Raw genomic sequence first — 22,585 nt, 5'->3', positions numbered from 1 at the left:
CTTCCCCACCCCCCACCGTCCCTCCCTCTTTCTCTCTGTAACTCTTTCAAATAAATAAATCTGCAAAAAACAATCTATGCCTTCATTTTTATTTACTTATTTATTTTTAAAAAATTTATTAATTTATTTGAAAGGCAGAGTTACATATGGAGAGAAAACTCCCAATCGCTGGGTCACTCTCCAAATGACTGCAAATGCCAGGGTTGGACCAGGCTGAAGCCAAGAGCCTGGAACTCCATCTGGTTCTCTCACGTGGGTGGCAGATGCCTAAACACTTGGGCCATCCTCCACTGCTCTCCCAGGCACATGAGCAGGGAGCTGGATCAGAAGTTGAGCAGCCAGGACTCAGGGCGTGCCAGCAACACACCACAAGGACATTATCCATGCACCGACCTACCCACCCACCTCACCCTTGGCCTTCACTTTTAAGCATGCTTTCAGTTCCTAAAATTCTCTGCTTACAAAGCCTAGAGAAAGTCTAACTGTGCCTTTTCCTTTTGTTCCTACACTGGACTAACAGTGTTTATATCCCTAGGCTAAAAAGTAGCAAAAAGACTCCTAGGTCAAAGAAGTCACAAAGGGTGTGGTAGGGGTGGAGTTGCCAAATAAAACACAGGATGCTTTGTTAAACTTGACCTTCAGATAAACAACAAAGTGTAAGCTCTGAGTATTGCATCAGACATACTTGCGCTAAATTAGTATTTGCTGTTTAAAATACAAATTTAAGTTAACAAGCATTGTTTTTCTCACAAATATAGTATTAAAAAAACCCACTCTAGTTAAGGTCAGAGTTGACATTTAAAAAAAAAAAAATTGTTTCTTAATCAAAATAATTAGAGAGAGCGAATGGGCAATCTTCCACCCGCTGGTTCATTCTTCAAATGGCTGCAAACTGCTGGGACTGGGCCAGACCAAAGCAAGGAGCCCGGGATTTCTTCCGGGTCTCCCACGTGGGTGGCAGGGGCCCAAGTACTTGGGCCATCTTCCACTGCTTTCCCAAGGCGTAGCATAGAGCTGGATCAGAAGTGGAGCAGCCGAGATTTGGGCCTTGCAGCCATGTGGAGGAGCCTGAAGAAGCTCCTGGCTCTTTGTCCCAGCTCCAGCCATTGCCGCCATTTTAGGGGTAAACCAGCTATGCAAAATCCCTCTGCCTCTCCCAGTCGCTCTGTAAATCTGCCTTTCAAATAAAATTAATCCTTAAAAAAAATAGATTGCCTGCTTGGCCCTAATGTTGGACAACGGGAGTGCATATTAAGGTAATGTTTCTGGCAAGATAAATGAATTGTAACATTCCACTGTAAGAACGGTCTGGCCAACAATGGGGAGCACGGTCAAACGCTTAAAGTTCAACAATACCGGACTTTCTTTTCCCTTACTAATTCCTTCACATTTGAAAGCCTCAGCTGCGGGGCGGAGCAGTGCAGCAGTAGCTTACCTGCTGCCTGGCACAAAGGAGCTCTGGTTCTGGACCTGGCTCCCCCACTTTCCCTCCGGCTCCTTGCTAAGCTCCCGGGAAATCGGCCGGAAGATGGCCCCAGTGCCCTTCCACCCACTGGAGCCCCGATGAAGCTCCTGGCTTCCGGCTTCGGCTGGGCCAAGGGGCCATTACATTAGGGAGTGAACCAACAGATGGAAGATTTCTTTCTCTGTAATTCTGCCTTACAAATAAATAAACCAATCTTTCCAAATAAATAAACCAATCTTTTAAAATTATATTAAGAAGGAAAGCCTCCATTTCCTTATTTTGTACAAATAGGTTTCTTAAAAGGATTGGAATTATTAAAACAGCACAATAGTCTTACGCTATCTATATTATAAACAGGTTATAATATGTAAAATATATGATGTAGTATGGGTATTTATCCTCACTGTGTTATTTTTATTGTTCTGTATAACACCTTTGCACCTAACTTGTAGAAACAGTTGTAGAAACAAACGGGCAGAACAATCCCACCCTTAAAAGCAGGGGAAGAGGCTGGTACGAATTACCATGACAACGGCGCGCGCCTCGACATTTTTCGCTGGCGCGTCGCTTGGGAAGAAAAAAGCCTCGGCTGCGTATTGCGTCATCATTACGCGCTCGGTAGGGCTCTCAGGGGTGTTTTGGAAGGTCCCGCCCCGGCTACCGTCGCCTCACGCCAGGAATAATTTTTTTTTTCTTTTCTTTCAGTCTTTGTTACATCGCGCAGAGCCTGCACGACCGTAAGTACTGATGGAAGGAAGAAAGAGAAGGAGCGAGAGATGCCCCAGCATACTCTCCGCTGAACCTCCCCGTGTGTTCTTGCTTCTGTCAGCTTCCTCTCAGCTGGGATCGCGCCGCGTCAACTTCCGGGCGGGTGCCCGCCAGCACGGCCTCCGCCGCTCCCCTCCTTTGGCCCCTTTGTGTCCCCGCAGTGTGGAGGCGCGGGCCCTGGCAGGTCCTTTCTCGAGGCAGGGGGCACCGTAGTGCAGGGAATCTCTGTCTGTGGGCGGGCACGCGGCCCGCTGGGGGGTTACACTGGGGAACGTGCCTGCGCGTGCCGGGGTAAGAGGAGGTTGCACGAGGGTCAGCTCGTGGTTCGAGTAAGGAGGGGCGGGAGCGGCGGGAGGGGCGGGGTGGGGGGGGGGCGGACGGCGGAGCGTGCAAGGCAATGGAAATTTTAAAAAGACACCACTGTCCACCTCCCGATCCTTGTGGCCTAACAATGAATCGCAGCCATAATAGTCCAGAGCCACTGGCATGTTTGCGGGCCCTGTATTGCCTTGGAAAGGAACTGCTGTGGCTTTGTAGTCTCTGTTTTCATGGCCTCTTTTTCTTTTTTTTATTTTTTTTTCCCCCCTGCGGATAGTTCATTTCAAGTCCCGGGGCCCCTCAGGGTGATTCCTGCCACTATGAATCTTTTCAACCTGGACCGTTTTCGCTTTGAGAAAAGGAGTAAAATTGAGGAAGCGCCCGAAGCAACCCCACAGCCCTCCCAGCCTGGCCCTTCTTCACCAATTTCTCTTAGTGCTGAAGAGGAGAATGCTGAAGGGGAAGTTAGCAGGGCAAACACCCCTGACTCAGATGTAACTGAGAAAACAGGTGAGTTACAATGTTGCAAATTGGTGTAGCATCAAAGAATAGGTGGTGAAAGATGAAAGGCAGGAGCCAGTCTGGTTGCTCTGATGTCACACATATTGATGCATTGTCCTCCCGATTACCCTTTAAGGCACAGCTTTGGGACTGCCTTAGTCACTGTGCCTCCAGCTGAGCTCCCAGCCATTGTTGCTTCTCTTAGATGTGAGTTCTTGGAATGTGGCCGGGTGATGGAAGTTGGAATCAAAATTCGGGTCATCCTGAGGTCAGAGTGGCTACTGGAAGAGGAATGGAGGTGATTGAACCCCGTGATTGACTTTGAGGCTGCTAATTTGGCTAGAGGTTTTCATTCATTCTAGTATTCCTTCAAAAAACCCTAGTGATCAGTATGACGAGCCAGGTGTTCATCAAGGTGTCTGAAGACAGTCTCTGCCCAGATCTGATCAGATACCATTCACATACTGCCCCCGCCTGACATCGTGGGGGTATCAAGAATGCAAGTGAATACTTGATATTCTTCGTGGTGAACGAACCATTTTAACCTCATCAGCAGATTGTCATAGACAGTTGGGATTTGAGAATAAGCCAAAAATTAAAATTTCCATTCTGATCTGTTTTTTGAACAATAGAGGAATATATTGGGGCTCTTGCTGTGTTTTTAGGCATTGTGCTAAATGCTTCATATTGAGTCACTTAATATACATAATAAACCTACTAGTTATTATTCAAAATTTGCAGAAATGACACCCAGAGATTAAGGACTTAGTACAATCTGAACTCAAATCCAAACAGTCTGATTGCTGACCACAAATGCTTAATTGTTACAGTATGCAGTTTCTCATGAAAGGTGAAAGGGATATTAGAAGTTTTATTTTAATGCTCATTTCAGTAACACCTTTTTGGGTGAGCATGGCTTTTTTTCACACGCGGCTTTTAAATTATTGTGGCCTGTAGAATTGGAAATGTGTGCCTTCATCATTGATATCTTTTGTTGGCTGCTCTGCCATGTAAATGAAACGGTTGTGGCCGATTCTCTACAAGTTCTTGGTGGGATGATTTGGTCGATCGGGTTAAGAAGTGACTAGAAGTCAAATTTCCAAAGACTAAGGAGTTGGCTAAGGAGTTCTGAGCTTGTTTAAATACTATAGGTCAGGCTGTCATGGCGGCACAGCAGGCCCACTTGCGTCGCATGGAGGAATATCTCCCATGTGGAGGCCAACATGGAGTTCTGGGCTCCTGGCTTTTGCCTGGCCCAGCCCTGGTGGTTGGAAGCATTTGGGAAATGAACCAGCCGATGGTAGACCTCTCTTTGTTCCTTTCAATAAATAAATAAACTTTAAAATGTTATAGGAAGCGTATTAAAGGATTTTAAGCACAGACGTGACAGAGCAGGGAAGGCAAGGGTATAGGCAAGCCTCTGCTTCATCTTAATTCAGCATGGGACATCAGAAAAGACACTTAAAATGTGAAACAGTTTTTTTAATCTCTGAAAATGAAAGCACTTTGTAAAACTGGATTTCAGTGGAATGTTTTAGTCATTTACCAGTATTGGTAAAATGAAAATTTTACCTCTTATTTTAAGATGTATTTATTTATTTGAAAGTCAGAGTTACACAGAGAGAGAAGGAGGGGCAGAGAGAGAGAGAGAGAGGTCTTCTATCCTCTGGTTCACTCCCCAATTGGCTGCAATGGCTGGAGCTGCACCTATCTAAAACCAGGAGCCAGAAGCTTCTTCTGGGTCTCCCACACAGGTGCAGGGGCCCAAGGACTTGGGCCATCTTCTACTGCTATCCTAGGCCATAGCAAAGTGCTGGATTAGAAGTGGAGCAGCCAGGATACAAACCGGCACCTGTATGGGATGCTGGCACTGCAGGCAGCAGCTTTACCTACTGCATCACAGCGCCGGCTCCTACCTTTTTTTTTTTTTTTTAAATATTTATTTGAAAGGCAGAGTTACAGAGAGGAGAGGCAGAGAGAGTTTTCCATCTGCTGGTTCACTCCCTAATTGGCTGCAATGGCAGGAGCTGGGCCTATCCAAAGCCAGGATCCTGGAGCTTCTGGGTCTCCCACATGGGTGCAGGGGCCCAAGGACTTGGGCCATCCTCCACTGCTTTCCTAGGCCATAGCAGAGCTGGTTCAGAAGTGAAGCAACAGGGACTCAGACCGACGATATGGGATGCTGGCGCTGCATGTGGAGGCTTTACCCTCTACGCCACAGTGCCAGGGCGGGGGCATGCTCATTTTTCTCTTTATGGAGATTTCTTGTCATATCTAAATTCCTCTTAGAAATTGAGACTTAGAGGAGTTAATTGGTCAGTCTTTTTTTTTTTTTTTTTTTTTTTAAATTGGTCAGTCTTGATACTGGGAAGTAGGAAATTTAAATGTTTTTCTAAGAATGGTGAGATTCCACCCTATGAATGCTTTGCTTTTAAGAATAATTTATCGTCCAAGATAGAGTTTTTGAAAGAATCTTGAAAATAAAGGTTGTTAAATTTAGACTTTACATTATAGTAACCAGATATGCATTGAAGACTATGGATAGAACCATAGGATGATGAAAGAATATTGTTTACAGTTAAACTGCTGCAGGAGACTCTCGTATTCCGAGTGGGAATTCTTTGAGACCTGGCTTCTCTGCTTCTGATTCCGCTCCCTGCTAGTATATCGTGGGAGGTAGCAGATGGTGGCTTAAGTGCTTGGCCCCTGCCGTCCATGTTAAGAGACCCTGATTGAGTTCTGTGCCCCTGGCTTCAGCCTAGCCCTGTCCTGGCTGCTGCGGGCGTTTGGGGAATGAACCAGGGGATGGAAGATCTCTTCATTAGCCATCCCTGACCCCTCCCCTGTTGTTGCTCTGCCTTTGAAGTAGATGAAAACAACTTAAAAAAAAAAGTCAAGCAGCAATATGCTATATGCTGATTGAAGGTGGGATTTGAAGGGAGAGAAATCATTTAGGAAGGACTGTATTTTTTTAAAAGATTTATTTATTTGAAAGGTAGAGTTAGAGAGAGGCAGAGGCAGAGAGAAAGAGAGGTCAGTCGGTTGGTCTTCCATCTGCTGGTTCACTCCTTAGATGGTTACGATGGCCAGAGCTGTGTTGAGCTGAAGCCAGGAGCAAGGAGTTTCCTCTGGGTCTCCCATGCAGGTGCAGGGACCCAAGTACGTGGGCCATCTACTGCTTTCCCAGGCCATAGCAGAGAGCTGAATCAGAATTGGAGCAGCCGGGACTCGAACTGTGTCCTAGGATGCAGGTACTGCAGACGGCGGCTTTACCCACTATACCACAGCACTGACCCTGGTTTTTGTTTTGTTTAATTTTTTAAATTTATTTATTTGAAAGGCAGAATTATAGAGAAAGAGATTTTCCAGCCAGTGGATCACTCCCCAAACAGCCACTATGGTCTGGGTTGGTCCCAGGCCAAAGTCAGGGGCCCAGAACTCCATCCAGGTCTCCCATGTGGGTGGCAGGGGCCCAAGCACTTGGACCATCCTCTGCTGCCTTCCCAAACACATCAGGAGGCAGCTGGATTGGAAATAGAACAGCCAGGACTTGAACCAGTGCTCATGTGGGATGCCAGCTTTGCAGGCTGCACCTTAACCTCAGCCATGACACCAGCCCCATAATCTTGAGTATAATATGGCAGTGGAAATGGAAAAGAAAGTGAGATGTAAGAGGTTTCAGAGCTATGAAGTGTAGAGTTTAACAACTAGATCCAAAGTAGAAATGAGATAAGATGAATGTTTAGTTTGTTAGGTAATTTAAAAAATTGAGGTCGGCGCTATGGCCCAGTGGGTTAACCCACTGCCAGCAGCTGCCATATGGACACCAGTTTGAATCCCAGATGTTCCACTTCCGATCCAGCTCCCTGCTAATGCACCTGGGAAAGCAGCAGAAGGTGGTTCAAGTCTTCAGGCCCCATACCCATGTGGGAGACCTGCATGAAGGTCCTGGCTCTTCGCTTTGGCTTGGCCCAGCTCTGGCCATTGTGGCAGTTTGGGGAGTGAGCCAGCAGATGGAAGATGTTTCTCTCTGTCTCTTCTCTCTCTTTCTGTAACTGGCTTTAAACTAAATAAATGTTTAAAAAACAAACAAACAAAAATGATTGTGCCGTACTTCTGAATAGGTAGGAAGTATCTCTTGTAAGCCATTGAGTATGGCTTTAATCAGATGAGAATCAAAGGTCCTGCTCCGAACTGCTAAGGCAAGTTAGGGAGACAAGGATGCTGAATTGAGTGTTGGCTTGTGGAAAGAACACGTGCTGAAGTTAGCTTTAAGGTCAGGACTGGAAATGGAGACTGGGGAGTTACATGGTAATTTTTCGTACTGCTATTGTATGATAATGCTGTATTAATTTAATTGCTTACATTGTCAAGGTCTAAGATGATAGGATGGAAGTTGTATGTAATCAAAATTACCTGTATTTTTTTTTTCAACTTACCCTATTATTTTACCTAATATGAGTTAAGACTTCATTTTTTACTACTTTTCCTTCAGTTATTGTGACAGCCGCATGGTTTCTTGACTATGGCAAGCACAGTCTCATCTTTGCATTTTCCCATTTGCATTTCCATCTGCCTAGTAGATGCTTCTGCTGATATTTGCATATGACTCACTTCTTTAGTTTCACTAGATCTTATTAAAATGTCACCTTTTTAAAACAATATTTGTTTATTTGAAAGGTAACAAAGATAGATCTTCTACCCACTGGCTCACTCTCCAAATGACCATGATAGATGGGGTTGGGCCAGGCTGAAGCCAGCAGCCAGGACCTTCATCCTAGTCTCTCAGTGGGTGGCAGAGTCCTAAGCACTTAGCCATTTTCCATTGCCAGGCACGTTATCAGATTTGGAAATGGAGCAGCTAGGACTCAAACCAGTACTCCAGTATGAGATGACTTTGCATGTGGTATCTTAACCTGCTGTGCCACCATATCAGCTCTAATTTTATTTTTTAAATTTCACATGCCTTATGCCATTAGGGCTGCTTTAATAAATCACCATAGACTTGGGTAACTTATAAGCAGCAGAAATGTGCTTTTCACAGTTCTAGTACCTGGAACATTTAAGGTACAGGTGCCAACAGATTGTCTGGTGAGGGCCCACTTCCAGAATGGTGGTCTTTTCACTATAACCTCACATAACTTGAATGGGTAAGAAGTCTCTCAGCCTGCTTTTATAAACGTACTGTTCCCATTCTTCTGCCACCGACCTAATCAGATACCATCAGAGTGGGATAGGATTTGGGGGCACAAAAACATTCAGACCAAAACATCCTGTTTGTTGTTTGCCATATTAAAAAATGTAACTTTATGTGGTCAAATTGTTCTGCTATTACTTTAGGGCTTCTGGGTTTTGGGTTCTGATCAGACAGGCATTCCCCACTACTTCATTATAACTATAGTCATCCATATTCTGGCATCTCTTATTTTTCTAAATATAAATAACTTAAAAAATACTATCGTACCTACAGAATATTTAGCCAGCTGAACCCTTTACAGAAGAAAATTATGAATCTGGAAGAAAATTTTTAGCACAACTATTTGGGGAACTGAAGAGCAATGAAAATAAAAGGCAGAAACTGGATTGAGGGGATCTATAAAGGGGAGACATACACATTTTGGATATTTTACCAGAGGATACTCTTCTGTTCACATACAGATCACAAAAATAAAAGCTGCCACTTTACTGATTTAGGCTGTAATGCAGAAAAGTTCAGTGCTGAGAAGACAACCAGAAAATGTGGAAGAGAAAGCTAAACCCATTGAAAGAGAAATCTAAAGAGGTTAAGCTCCTAAATTTGCATGTAAAACTGACCAGAATTACTGGCTGACTGCTCTGCTACACATGTATGGGAGATTTCAGAGGAACCAATAAAAAGCAATCATTAGAAGCTGAAAGAAATAGTTACTCATCATACAAAAAATACAAAATTTGGAATTTGAATTGAGTCAATTAATTTCCTGGTATAACAGAAATCATTCCCCCCCCCAAAAATTTAATGGTATCCACAATTTTTGCATCATGTGATTTATAATATTCAGGATAAAGTTCATAATCACTACACATGTAAAGAAGGGAAAATCTGATTTATACTCAAGATAAAAAAAATCACTATAAAGAAACTCAAGTTTAGTCAGATGTTGCAAGTAGCAGAAAAGATGGCCAAGTATTTAAAGGATGATATAAAAACAAAGGATGATAGACAAGATTACCCACAGAAAAGTAAGCTAGGGAAAAACTGCAATTTAATTTCAATAACTGTAAAATAGAGTTACTACAATAAAAATATATTTGTAGACTAAACAGTTGTGAATAGGAAAAATATTGCAGTAGAATTTGAAGTATGGTCTGACTTTGATATGTCTCCCCAAAAGGATGTATTGGAAACCTAATCACCAAGGCAGCAATTTCAGACCTTAGGAATGGATTAACACCAATTTTAAAAGGGCTTGAGGCTATGAGTTTTATCTCATACTCTCACTTGCTGTGTAATGACTCTGCAGGTTGCAGAATTAGGTTGCAAGAATATGGCTGTCTCTAGATGGGACCTCTTGACTTTGGACTTCTCATCCTCTAGACCACAAGATAGATGATTTTTTTCGTTAAATATTACCCATTTTATAGTATTTTTATAACAACACAAGAGACTAAGAAACTAGATCAATAGAATTTTCTAATTATTTTAAAAAAGATCATTTATTTTGAAAGGCAAAGTGATAGAGGAAGAGACAGGGAAATATCTTCTATATGCTGGTTAACTCCTCAAATGGCCACAATGGCCAGTGCTGGGCCCAACTGAAGCCAGGAGCCAGGAACTCCATCTAGATCTCCCAAGTGTATGGTAAGGTGCCCAAGTTCTTGGGCCATCAACTGCTGCTTTCCCAGGTGCATCAGTAGGGAGCTGGATCAAAAGTGGAGCAGCCAGAATCAAACAGTCACTCCATTATGGGATGCTGGTGTTGCAGATGTTAACCCACTGCACCACAATGTCGGCCCCAGTATTTTCTAAACTGGGCTTGATGGCCAGCTCCGTGTTTTGACTCGAGTTTCCAGGATGAGCAAGTTCTGGTAGGCAATGGTGATGGCTGAATTAATTGAGTTCTAGCCACCCATGTGGAAGACCTACATTGAATTCCCAGCACCTGGCTTCAGCCTGACCCAACCGCAGCCACTGCAGGCATCTGGAGAGTAAACCTGCAGATAGGAGTTTCCCCTTACCCCCATCTCTGTTCCAGATAAATTCACTTTCTTTGGTTTTGGAAACATGTAGCGGTCCCTATGATCATACCTTCAGGAATATAGAATCCATTCACAGCCTGTGAATCAGCAACAGAAAAGTAACTGCCTGGAATTTCATCCAGTTTTTTCATTAAGAGTGTCCATGTAATTCGCTGCTTTTCAGTTATGGGTAACCATCTCCACTGTCAATTTAGAGCATTTCATCATGTAATTTCCTGGCCTCCAAGGTGTTTGGGGCTCCGTGTGAGGATTCCTGTGTTGAGAGAAGGTCATAGAGCAGATGCTGAGGTACTTGAGGCCTCGGCAGCAGAACCGGGAAGCCAGCTATGGCAGTGCCGAGAAGGAAGATCCTGCATGGCTTTGCCTGTGTTAATTTAAGTTGTTATAAAGTATACATGAGGTAAAATTTGCCATCTTATCCTTTTATAATCCAGTAGTGTTCAGTACATTCAGTTCCACGTTAACATTGTTGTGCAGCCGATCTCCAGAGCTCTTCATCGTAACCTATTTGAAACGCTATACCTTTTTCAAATAGATACTTTGAACTCCCCATTCCCTGCTCCCCCCAACCCCAGTAACCACATTTGAACTTTTTGTTTGTTTTTTTTTTTTTTTTTAAGATTGATTTATTTGAAAGATAGAGTTTCCGAGAGAGAACCTCTGTCCTCTAATTCACTCCCCAAATGGCTGCAATAGCCAAGGCTAGGCCAGGCTGAAGCCAGGAGCTGGGAACTCCATCCCCATCTCCCACGTGAGTGGCAGGATCCCAAGCATGGGACATCTTCCACTGCCTTTCCTGGCACATTAGCATGGAGCTGGATCTGAAGTGGAGCAGTCAGGACACTCGAACTGGAACCCTGACCTGTGCTCTGATACGGGATTGCAAGTGACTGCTTAATCTATTGTGCCACAATGCCACCCCTTCGGTATTTTTATTTTTTTTTTTAGTTTTTTGAGTTTTATTTAATTCAGAGTTTCAGAGAGAAAGATCGGTCTTCATCTGCTATTTACTCCACAAATGGCTATAACAGCGACAGCGAGACCTGGCTGAAGCCAGGAGCCAGGAATTCTATCCTGGTCCCTCAGTACTTAGCCAAGTACTTAGACTATTTCCTGCTGCCCTCCCAGGCTCATTAGGTGGAAGCTGAACTGGAAGTGGGGCAGCTGGGATTGGAGATAGCAGTATCACAACACGTGAATCTGCTGCACCAGATGCCAGCCCTTCTTGTGCTTTCTGTCTGCCGTGTGTGTGTGTTTTAGCTAGGAACATCTTTAAAGTGGAACCATATATAACTATTTGTCTTTTTAAAGATTTATTTATTTATTTGAAAGAATTGCACAGAGAGAGGAGAGGCAGAGAGAGAGTCTTCCAACCTCTGGTTCACTCCCCAATTGGCCCAAAGGCTGGAACTGTGCCAATCCAAAGCCAGGAGCCTGGAGTTTTTTCCGGTCTCCCACATGGGTCAGGAGCCCAAGGACTTGGGCCATCTTCCACTGCTTTCCCGGGCCATAGCAGAGACCTGGATCAGAAGTAGAGCAGCTGGGACTTGAACCATTGCCCATATGGGATGCCGGCACTGCAGGCAGCAGCTTTACCCGCTATGCCACAGTGCTTTTCTTTTACTTGCTTATTTCGTTTAGCATAATGTCCTCAGGATTCATGTAGCATATGTCAAATTTTTTTTCCTCTTAAGGCCAAAAATACTCTATTGTATGTATATACCACATTTTGTTTATCCCTTCATCCATTCAAGGACACTTGGGTTGCTCCCATATCTTGGTTGTTCTGTGTCAATGCTTCTTATAAACATAGATGTACAAATATGTCTTTGAGACCTCGCTTTTAGTTATATATATATATAATTATATATATATATAATTAATATATATATTATATAACTGGAATTGCTGTATCACTTGGCGATTGTATTTTTCATTTTTGAAGGCCTTTGGTAGTGTTTTCCATACCAGTGGTACATAGAGTTCCAATTTCTTCACATCCCACCAACACTTGTTATTTTCTCTGTTTTTGATAATAGCCAACTTAATGGGTATGAGTTGTTAATTTTTTTTATAACTTTATTTTGTTTAAATATTTATTTAAAAGGCAGAGTTTCAGAGAGACAGAGGGGGACGGGGAGAGGGAGGGATAGAGGGATAGAGGTGTTTTGCATCTGCTTGTTCATTCCCCAAGTGGCTGCAATAGCCAGAGCTAGGTCGATCTGAAGCCAGGAGCTTCTTTGGAGTCTCCCATGTGGGTGCAGGGGCCCAAGAATTTGGGCCATCTTCTTACTCATTTCCCAGGCCATAGCAGAAAGCTGGATCAGAAGTGGACCCACTGGGACTCGAACTAGCACCCACATGGGATGCAGGCTGTGGCTTTACCTGCTACACCATGGTGCCAGCCCCATTAATTAATTTTTAAGATTTATTTTTATTTATGTAAAAGGCAGAGTTACAGAAAGTGGGAGAGAGAGAGAAAGAGGTTTCATCTGTTGGGTCACTCCCCAAATGGCCACAATGGCCAGGGCTGGGCCAGGCTGAAGCCAGGAACCTGGAATTCCAGATAGGTCTCCCATATGAGAGGCAGGAATCCAAGTACTTGAGTCATCCTCCCCTGCTTTCCCAGGAGGATTAGCAGGGAGCTGGATTGGAATTGGAGCAGCCAGGACTAGAAGCAGCACTCTTGGGGATGCTGGTGTCACAGGCAGCAGCTTAACCTATTGCACATAATGCCAGACCCCTGAGTTGGTATCATGTAGGTTTTGTGTTGGTGTTGAACTCTAAATAGAATCTGAAATTTATTTGATTGTAAGGACTAAAGAAAGGGTGATATAGTTTTCTCCTTCATTCATTATTTTCCCATTACTAGTTAATTATTTCAGAACCATTCATTATTAAATTCTTTTTCTTACATTGAAAATATTATAATTGGTACCAGTGTTGTGGATGGAAGATCTTCTGTCTCTCCTCTCTAACTGCCTTTCAAATAAATAAGAATATTTTAAGAAAAATTATAATTATAGTCTTAAGTTGCTTTGTATATATGTATCTTTTGGGTCTATCATCTGTCTACTCAGTTTACTGTGTCATTTTATTTTTTGTAATATTGCTCAAACATTTATATAGCCCTAGATTTTGATGTCTGTTTTTATTGTTGTTATTCCTCTTTGGCCTGAAAGTTGTTTAGAAGTGATTTCCATGGTTTCTTTTCTTTTTCTTTTTTCTCTCTCTTTTTTTTTTTTTTTTTTTGACATTTCCAAATGGTTGAGATTTTGTTTGCATTTTTTTTAAAGATTTATTTATTTGAAAGGCAGAATTACAGAGAGAGGTCTTCCATCCGCTGGTTCACTACCCAGTTGGCCGCAATGGCCAGAGCTGCGCCGATCCAGAGCCAGGAGCTTCCCCCATGTCTCCCACCCACGTGGGTGAAGGAGCCCAAGGACTTGGGCCATCTTCTACTGCTTTCCCAGGCCATTGCAGGGAGCTGGATCGGAAGTGGAGCGGCCGAGACTAGAACCAGCATCCCAGATGCCGGCACTTCAGGCCAGGACTTTAACCCACTGTGCCACAGCACCAACCCCTGCATTTTTTTTTAACATTTACTTTTTTAAAAAAAGATTTATTTATTTTTGAAAGTTTGAAATCTGCAAGATAGGTATAAAAGTTAATGTGTTTTTATCCTACTTGAGGTTATGGTATTTATTTTGGGATTATCAAGCTGATTTAAATTCTTTCTGTATAAATTAATGATTTTTCCAGTAGCAATTTTTTGTTGTTAAGTGTGTTGTGATTTTTCTTGGACCACTTGAAAAGGCAAAATCAATGCCAAGCTGGAATCCTTACTTTGTTCTATGATGTATACTTACTTACATATGAAAATGAGTATGAGGATACTGGGAAAAATTTAGGATATAAGAGTGTCTTACCTTGTGCCCATCACCAAGGGGAAATTTCATTTAGGATTAATCCCTGAACCTTGGAATCTCCTTGTATAGATGAATAATGCAAGTAGTTTTCATTACCTTTGGTATTAAGAAAATAGCATCTTCTGTTTTTAAAATAAGATAACCTTTTTAGTTGTTTTTATTTTTTATTTTCATTTTTTAAAAATGTATTCTATTTATTTGAAATGCAGAGTGACAAGACAGGGAGTGGGGAGAGGTCTTTCATCTGCTGGTTCATTTCCTAAGTGACTACAGCAGCAAGGTCTGGGCCAGGCTGAATTCAGGAGCCAGGAACTCTAACTGGGGCCCTAGCCCTTGGGTTATCTTCTTTTGCCTTCCCAGAAGCATTATAAGGAAGCTGGATCAAAAGTAGAGTAGCCAGGACTCAAACCGGAGCTCAGTTATGGGATGTCAGCATCTCAAATGACAGCTTAACCTGTTGTGCCACAAGGCTGACCTTTTGATTGTCTTTATATAAAAGATAGGCTTCCGTGTTCATTTAGCGTTTTTTAAATTCCTCTTTCATAGCATAAATAATGTCTCATGACTTATTTTCATAAAGGCTACATGGTTCCTTTAGGGCAGCTTCAACTGTGACTTGACTTTTATGTTAGTATCCCCTGTGTCTTGGTACAGTGCCTTAAACAGACAAGAGCACATGTTAGAACTGAGTAGTAGTTGAAGTCGCCATATTGCTTCTGCTTTTTACTATCCTTTGCTCCATTCTTATTTTTTTGTTTTCTTTTTGCTTCCTGTTTTTATGTTATTGCTTAAAAGTGCTTATTTGCTTTGGGTGAAAAGCATCTTTGCATTAGGAATTTTTTTTAGGCATTCACTTAGCTATTTTTACTGTTGTTTACTTCTAAAAATAATCCAAATAAAGAAATCTAAGCTTTCAGCATTATTCTAATTCTAGCTTATTGACTATATTGCAAAGTTGATATTTTATCAACAAGCTTTTACTATCTCCCGTTTGTTTTGTCAAAGTGTTATCTATGACCCTCTCAGTGTGTCTCCAAGGTCAAAAATAGTCATATTAAAGCATTACTTGCCTTTTTCACTGTTTTGTTATTTGCATTTATTATACAAAACAATGATAGGTAAAGCTGTTGTTGCTATAACATGAATCAAAGCCCAAGTCCCAAGTGTTGTAGTAGCATTCCAGTTTCATTTAAAAAGTCTTTGATGAAGTGATTAAAAATTATGAACTATTAAATCACAACTTATGAGTAGCTGTCTTTAATATCTGAAAAAAAAGAGGTACCCTTTATTGCACACCAAAATATAATGCTTATCTCAGGAAAAGTTTTTTTTTTTTTTTTTTTTTTTTTTTTGCCAGGCAGAGTGGACAGTGAGAGAGAGAGACAGAGAGAAAGGTCTTCCTTTGCCGTTGGTTCACCCTCCAATGGCCGCCACGGCCGGCGCGCCGCGCTGATCCGATTGCAGGAGCCAGGTACTTATGCTGGTCTCCCATGGGGTGCAGGGCCCAAGGACTTGGGCCATCCTCCACTGCACTCCCTGGCCACAGCAGAGAGCTGGCCTGGAAGAGGGGCAACCGGGACAGAATCCGGCGCCCCTACCGGGACTAGAACCCGGTGTGCCAGCGCCGCTAGGCGGAGGATTAGCCTAGTGAGCCGCGGCGCCGGCTCAGGAAAAGTATTTTAATAATTACTCAGTTAACTAGTCATTTTGTTCATAGAACACAATTTTTACTTAGTAGAATGACAAACTAGTTATACAGACTTAGGTATTTAGCAGACAGTTTCTTAAAAATGAACAACATGATAGCAAGGAAAATAACACTTAGTATTTATTGCTAGTGGTAAAATTCAGGTTCAAAGTCAAGTTTGCATTTTAGACCACTGGCATCCATGGCTACAAGTTTTTGTTGTTGTTTTTTAAAGATTTATTTATTTATTTGAAAGAGTTACACAGAGGGTGGAGAGGCAGAGAGAGAGAGAGAGAGAGAGAGGGGTCTTCCATCCGATGGCTCACTCTCCAATTGACCACAACGGCTGGAGCGGCACCAATCCTCAGTCAGGAGCCAGGAGCTCCTTCCAGGTCTCTCACGTGGGTGCAGGGACCCAAGGACTTGGACCATTCTGTTGCTTTCCCAGGCCATAGCAGAGAGCTGGATTGGAAGTGGAGCAGCTGGGACTCGAACCAATGCCCATATAGGATGCTGGCGCTTCAGGCCAGGGTGTTAACCCACTGCGCCACAGTGGTGGCCCCGGCTACAAGTTTGATAGCTTCCAGATAACTTAGACATTCTACTGAGCTCAGTGGTGACATTAACAGATATCTTTGATATTTGATATATCATGAATTATGTCAGTATGTGGAAGATATATTACTCAGTAAGCTAATATTAAAAGCCAGTTAAAAAATGTCTTCACCCTGTACTCTGAACATTAAATTATGGGGAGAAGTATCAAAAGGTGATTATATGATCACATTTGATAAATTCTAGTTCTGTTCTGATTAATGAAACTTAAATCTCTAATGGTTACACATTTAAATTTTGTTCTTTACTTTGAATAGAGAGACGTTTTAAAAGAAAATTGGGGCTAGCACCGCGGCTCACTAGGCTAATCTGTGGCGCCGGCACCCCGAGTTCTAGTCCCAGTTGCTTCTCTTCCAGTCCAGCTCTCTGCTGTGGCCTGGGAGGGCAGTGGAGGATGGCCCAAGTGCTTGGGCCCTGCACCGCATAGGAGACCAGGAGGAAGCACCTGGCTCCTGGCTTCGGAGCCACGCAGCACGCCGGCCGTAGCGGCCATTTGGGGGGTGAACCAACGGAAGGAAGACCTTTCTCTCTGTCTCTCTCTCTCTCACTTTCTAACTCTGCCTGTCAAAAATAAAAATAAAAAATAAAAAAAAAGAAAATTGGACAATTCAAATCAATTTCCCATAAGTATTTAGGTTTTCAAGTAATGTATTGGCTTTCAGTTGAATTTTTCGATACTCTAAAGGTCTGCATTTATGGCTTTTGATGTATCAGAAACACTTGGTAAAATCAGAATCTGTAGTGCCTTTATACATATAGGAAATATATGTATTTTATTTCGTTTTTTTTTAAAGATTTATTTATTTATTTGAAAGAGTTACACAGAGAAGGAGAGGCAGAGAGAGGGAGAGAGAGGTCTTCCATCCGCTGGTTCACTCCCCAGTGGGCTGCAACGGCCGGACTGTGCCGATCTGAAGCCAGGAACCAGGCGCTTCCTCTGGGTCTCCCACACAGGTGCAGGGGCCCAAGGACTTCCACCGCTTTCCCAGGCCATAGCAGAGAGCTGGATTGGAAGTGGAGCAGCTGGGACTCAAACCGGCGCCCATATGGGATGCCGGCACTTAAGGCCAGGGCGTTAATCCGCTGCGCCACAGTGCCAGCCCCTGTGTTTAATTTCTTCATGTAACTATCAGAATTCTTCACCCAGGCTTGCCTCAGTACTTAAAAAATTGCTGCTTTGGATAAAATACTTCTTAGTGTTGTTTTTAGGACTGTACTATGGAAAGTAAATGTTTGTGCTTTGATGCCTGCAGAGCAAATATTAGTTATGTGGTACTTAGTTAATGTTGCTTACAGATATGGATCATGAGCTTCATAATAATGATTGCTATAATTCTGTGACAGTTAATGGGGGAGACCAAGAGTTTTAGAGTATACCAATTTAGACTTTTAGTCTTGAGATTCAGATCTGCTACTAGTTTTTCTGTGAAATGGTGATATATTATGTGTCCCTATGTTATGGTGAGGATTAAATGTTTTATTTGAAGACTTCACCTGTTTGTTATTTTTTTTTTAACCTGGAAATTAAACATTCACATTGTTAGAGGAATGTGTTTCTCAGTTTATTCCAAGTCCTTACCCTCCTGGTGCTTCTGATTCATTTAACCTTAATTGCCTCTTTAAAGTTTTGAACAGTTACATTTAGAGTTGCTGGAGTTCAGACTTCTCCATATGAATAGGAGAGGTGGGGACACAATTTAGCCAAAAGCACTTGTCTAGGCTTATAGGAGGCTACTTGGCCATTATTGAAATAAAGACTTTTACATATCTCATCTGAATTTATGTGTGTATTAGCTCTGTGATGATGAGCATCTGCATTTTACAGGTAAACAGACTAAAGCTTAGGTTAAGTAACAAGACTAAGAAATAAGATGAGACTCCAAGTGGTTAAGCTGCCACTTTGGAGACCAGTATACCGAATCTAGAGTGCTGGTTGAGTCCTGGCTACTCCACTTTCCGACCGCCTGCTAGTGTGCCTAGGAAGCAGCAGATGGTGGCTCAGGTAGGTGAGTCCCTGCCACTCACGGCAGACCCAGATAGGTTGAATTTTCTGTGTTTCATGTATCAATCTTTTTTTTTTTTTTTTTTGACAGGCAGAGTGGATAGTGAGAAAGAAAGAGAGAAAGGTCTTCCTTTTTGCCGTTGGTTCACCCTCCAATGGCAGCCACATCTGGCGCGCTGCGGCCGGCGCACCGCGCTGATCCGAAGGCAGGAGCCAGGTGCTTCTCCTGGTCTCCCATGGGGTGCAGGGCCCAAGCACTTGGGCCATCCTCCACTGCACTCCCGGGCCACAGCAGAGAGCTGGCCTGGAAGAGGGGCAACTGGGAAAGAATCCGGTGCCCTGACCGGGTTTGAACCCGGTGTGCCGGCACCGCTAGGTGGAGGATTAGCCTATTGAGCTGTGGCGCCGGCCGTATCAATCTTTTTAAAAAAGCAAAAATTGGACTCCAGGTCTTCTGAACTCTGGTGTCCATGCTCTCTCAGACAGGAACTGTGTGCTAGGAAATAAAAGCGTAGATTTAAAAAGGATTAGAATATAAAACACAAACCTGTGTTTTTTAGTTTTCATTAAAGTCTCACTAGTAAACAACCTGTGAAACAAAAAAATCATTTTGCACCAGCCTGGTTGACTTTTTTTTTATTATTTATTTATTTATTTGAAAGGCAGAGTCACAGAGGCAGAGAGAGAGAGAGAGAGAGGTCTTCCATCCACTGGTTCAATCCCCAGATGGCCGCAGTGGCCAAAACTGCGCCAGTCCAAAGCCAGGAGGCAGGAGCTTCTTCCTGGTCTCACGCAGGTGCAGGGGCCCAGGGACTTGGGCCATCTTCTACTGCTTTCCCAGGCCAAGCAGAGAGCTGGATCAGAAGTGGAGCAGCCAGGATTAGAACCAGTGTCCATATGGGATGCCGGCGCCGCAGGCGGTGGCTTTACCCGCTACTCACAGTGCTGGCCCCAACCTGGTTGCCTATTAAGTTTGTTTTTAAAAAATGATAGAAATTTCTGGTTTTAGAATGGAAACAATTGGAGATATTAGAGATTTTTATATATGATGATAGTTACCGAAAACAAATTTGTTTAATTTTTAAGTTCAAAAATGCCTTTCTCCTTTTTTCTCTTACAGAAGATTCAAGTGTTCCAGAGACTCCAGATAATGAAAGAAAAACAAGTATATCATATTTCAAGAATCAAAGAGGAATACAATATATTGATTTGTCTTCTGATAGTGAAGATATTGTTTCCCCAAATTGCTCCAATACAGTTCAAGAGAAAAAATTCAACAAAGACACAGTGATAATCGTGTAAGCCACTTAATAGATTTATTATGTTTGCATGTAAAAGAGTTTTCAAGAAAGTGCCTTATCGGAAATTTTCAAGAAAAGGTTTTTTAAGATTTTTAATTGGTTTTTAAGAAAAGGCTTAGTGGCACCAGACATATAATGTTTTTAGCCTATAGGGAAATTATTTTGGTAGTATCTTGAATAATCCATAATAGCTTATGATACATTCATGAGTCCATCAGTCAAATTGATTTAGCATATGTTAGGCACTTTCTGTGACCTAGATACTGTTTTATCATTTGAAATATAACAGTGAACAAACCCAAATCTGTGCCCACACACAGTTTAAATTCTAGTCAGAGTGAAAGACAGTAAATAAAACAGGTATCATTGTTACAGAAACCTCCAAAACTGGTTGGAGAGGTTGCTATAGAACCCTAAAGCTGGCTCCACTGGCCCAATGTGCAGCAAATCAATCACTTGCAACAAGGAAAAAGCAAGTATTTATGGCATTGCACAGAGCAAGATGTCAGGCAGCTAATGATGAATTCCTGGGCTTCTGGTAAGATTAAAGAGAGTGAATCTTTTTATTTTAATTTTTCTTACTTTTTTTTAAGGCAGAGTTAGAGGGAAAGAGAGAGAAGTCTTTTGTCCACTGGTTCACTCCCCAAATTGCTACCACTGCTGGAGCTGCGCTGGTTTGAAGCCAGGAGCTTTTTCTGGGTCTCCCATATGGGTGCAGGGGCCCAAGGACTTGGACCATTTTCCACTGCTTTCCCAGGCACATTTTCAAGAAGCTGTATCAGAAGTAGAGCAGCTGGGACTCAAACTGGCACCCATATGAGATGCCAGTCCTGCAGGTGGCAGTTTTACCCGCTATACCACAGCGCTGGCCCCAAGACAGTAAATCTTAATAGTTCAAAGTTAAAGATTTGCAGTGGATAATCAGCTCACATGTGGGCCTCTGGTTGCTCCACAGTGCATACAAGCTTCTTTTGATTGGTCATTGATAGGGGCCAGTGAGTTTCCTTTGAAATAGCAAATGTGAGCTAGAGTCTAGGCTAAGGTTTGATAAGGTATTAGTTTTTTTTGACTAGGGCCTGTGAGTTCCTGCAAACACTCTCAGAATAGAGGCTAGCTTTGAGATACTAACTATAGGAACAATTATGTCACTCCCTTAACCTAATGAGAAAATCTTTACAGAGGAGCTGCATGATAGCAAAGTCAGTTACAGAGAGAATGGGAGAGACAGAGAAAGAACAAGATCTTCATTTGCAGGTTCACTCACTAGATGACTACAATGGCCAGGTCTGTACCAGGCCAAAACCAGGAGCCAGGAGCTTCATCCAGGTCTCCCACGTGGGTGGAGGGGTTCAAGCACTTGGACTGTCCTCCACTGCTTCCCCAGGCGCATCAGCAGGGAGCTGCATCGGAAGTGGGGTAGCTGGGACTTAAACTGGCCCTCTATAGGATACTGGTGCTGTAAGCTGTGGCTTAATCCTCTGTGCCACAGCACTGGCCCGGAATTTTTCTTATGATGTATCTAAAACGGGGTTTATCTGTAATTTCTTCATACTTAAACTTAGGTTAAGTGGAAGGAATACTACATAAATGATCTTGTGTTTTTAATGTGTTCAGTTAGGAGGCATTAATATCCCTTTGTCCGCTTAATGGTGAACTTTGACAACTGTTAACATCCCCCTGACAGGTTTCTCCTTAAAAGTTACCATTTTTTCCTTTGTAATAGTTAAGAAATATGTAGAGAGATACTTTAAAAAATTATTAGAGTTGGCCGGCGCCGCGCCTCACTAGGCTAATCCTCCGGGTTCTAGTCCCGGTTGGGGCGCCGGATTCTGTCCCGGTTGCCCCTCTTCCAAGCCAGCTCTCTGCTGTAGCCAGGGAGTGCAGTGGAGGATGGCCCAGGTGCTTGGGCCCTGCACCCCACGGGAGACCAGGAAAAGCACCTGGCTCCTGGCTCCTGCCATCGGATCAGCGTGGTGCGCCGGCCACAGCGCGCCGGCCACGGCGGCCATTGGAGGGTGAACCAACGGCAAAGGAAGACCTTTCTCTCTGTCTCTCTCTCTCACTGTCCACTCTGCCTGTTAAAAAAAAAAAAAATTATTAGAGTGACAGAGAAAAAGAGCTCCCATCTGCTTGCTGATTTACTTCCTACATTCCCTCAATAGCCAGGGCTGGGCCAGATGAAGCTGGGAGCCAGAAACTCACTCCAGGTCTCCCAGTAGGTGGCAGGAAACCAAACACTTGAGCTGTCTCTGCTGTCTCCCAAGGTCTGCATCAGTGGGAAGCTGAAGTTGGGATCTGGAGGCAGGGATTGAACCCAGGCACTTATGATGTGGAATGCCAGCATCTTAACTGCTAGGCCAAACACTGCCCCCTGGAGGGATACTCTTGAGCTTGGGTAATGATCTGGTTCCCTTTAACTCAATAGTTTTACCATCAGTTGACTCTTTAAAAAAAAATAAATAAAGACAGTTACAGAGAGTTAGAGCCAGAGAGAGAGAGAGAGAGAGAGAAAGAGAGGTCTTCCATCTGCTTGTTCCCGCCCCAAATGACCGCAACGGCCAGAGCTGAGCCATTCCAAAGCCAGGAGCCAGGAGCTTCTTCTGGGTCTCCTACGCAGGTACAGGGAGCTAAGGACTTGGGCCATCTTCTACTGCTTTCCCAGGCCACAGCAGAGAGCTGGAACGGAAGAGGAATAGCCAGATCTTGAACCTGTGCCCATATGGGATGCTGGAGCTGCAGGCTGGGGCTTTAACTCTGTGA

At 43.2% G+C, this 22,585-nt stretch overlaps 1 protein-coding gene across 4 annotated transcripts in view; it reads left to right on the top strand.

Annotated features, from left to right (window-relative positions):
- Nucleotides 1-1,925: 1,925 nt before the first annotated feature.
- SMARCAD1 (SNF2 related chromatin remodeling ATPase with DExD box 1) overlaps nucleotides 1,926-22,585 on the top strand; it is an 80,978-nt gene continuing 60,318 nt past the window's right edge. Inside the window, exons 1-4 of one of the 4 annotated variants that reach the window (XM_089302623.1) lie at nucleotides 1,926-2,083; nucleotides 2,171-2,202; nucleotides 2,829-3,061; nucleotides 19,645-19,822. In XM_089302623.1, coding sequence (XP_089158749.1) covers nucleotides 1,991-2,083; nucleotides 2,171-2,202; nucleotides 2,829-3,061; nucleotides 19,645-19,822 — 536 coding nt within the window. In that variant the 5' untranslated portion in view covers nucleotides 1,926-1,990. The other 3 variants (XR_016212058.1, XM_008267592.5, XM_008267591.5) reach the window with 3 other exon arrangements.

Source organism: Oryctolagus cuniculus, chromosome 8 (assembly GCF_051225735.1).
Source record: "Oryctolagus cuniculus isolate XC-2025 breed Fujian yellow rabbit chromosome 8, ASM5122573v1, whole genome shotgun sequence".
In the NCBI taxonomy this organism is placed as follows: Eukaryota; Metazoa; Chordata; class Mammalia; order Lagomorpha; family Leporidae; genus Oryctolagus; species Oryctolagus cuniculus.
Note: the sequence above shows the minus strand (reverse complement) of the source record. Positions and strands in the feature narration are given on the sequence as shown.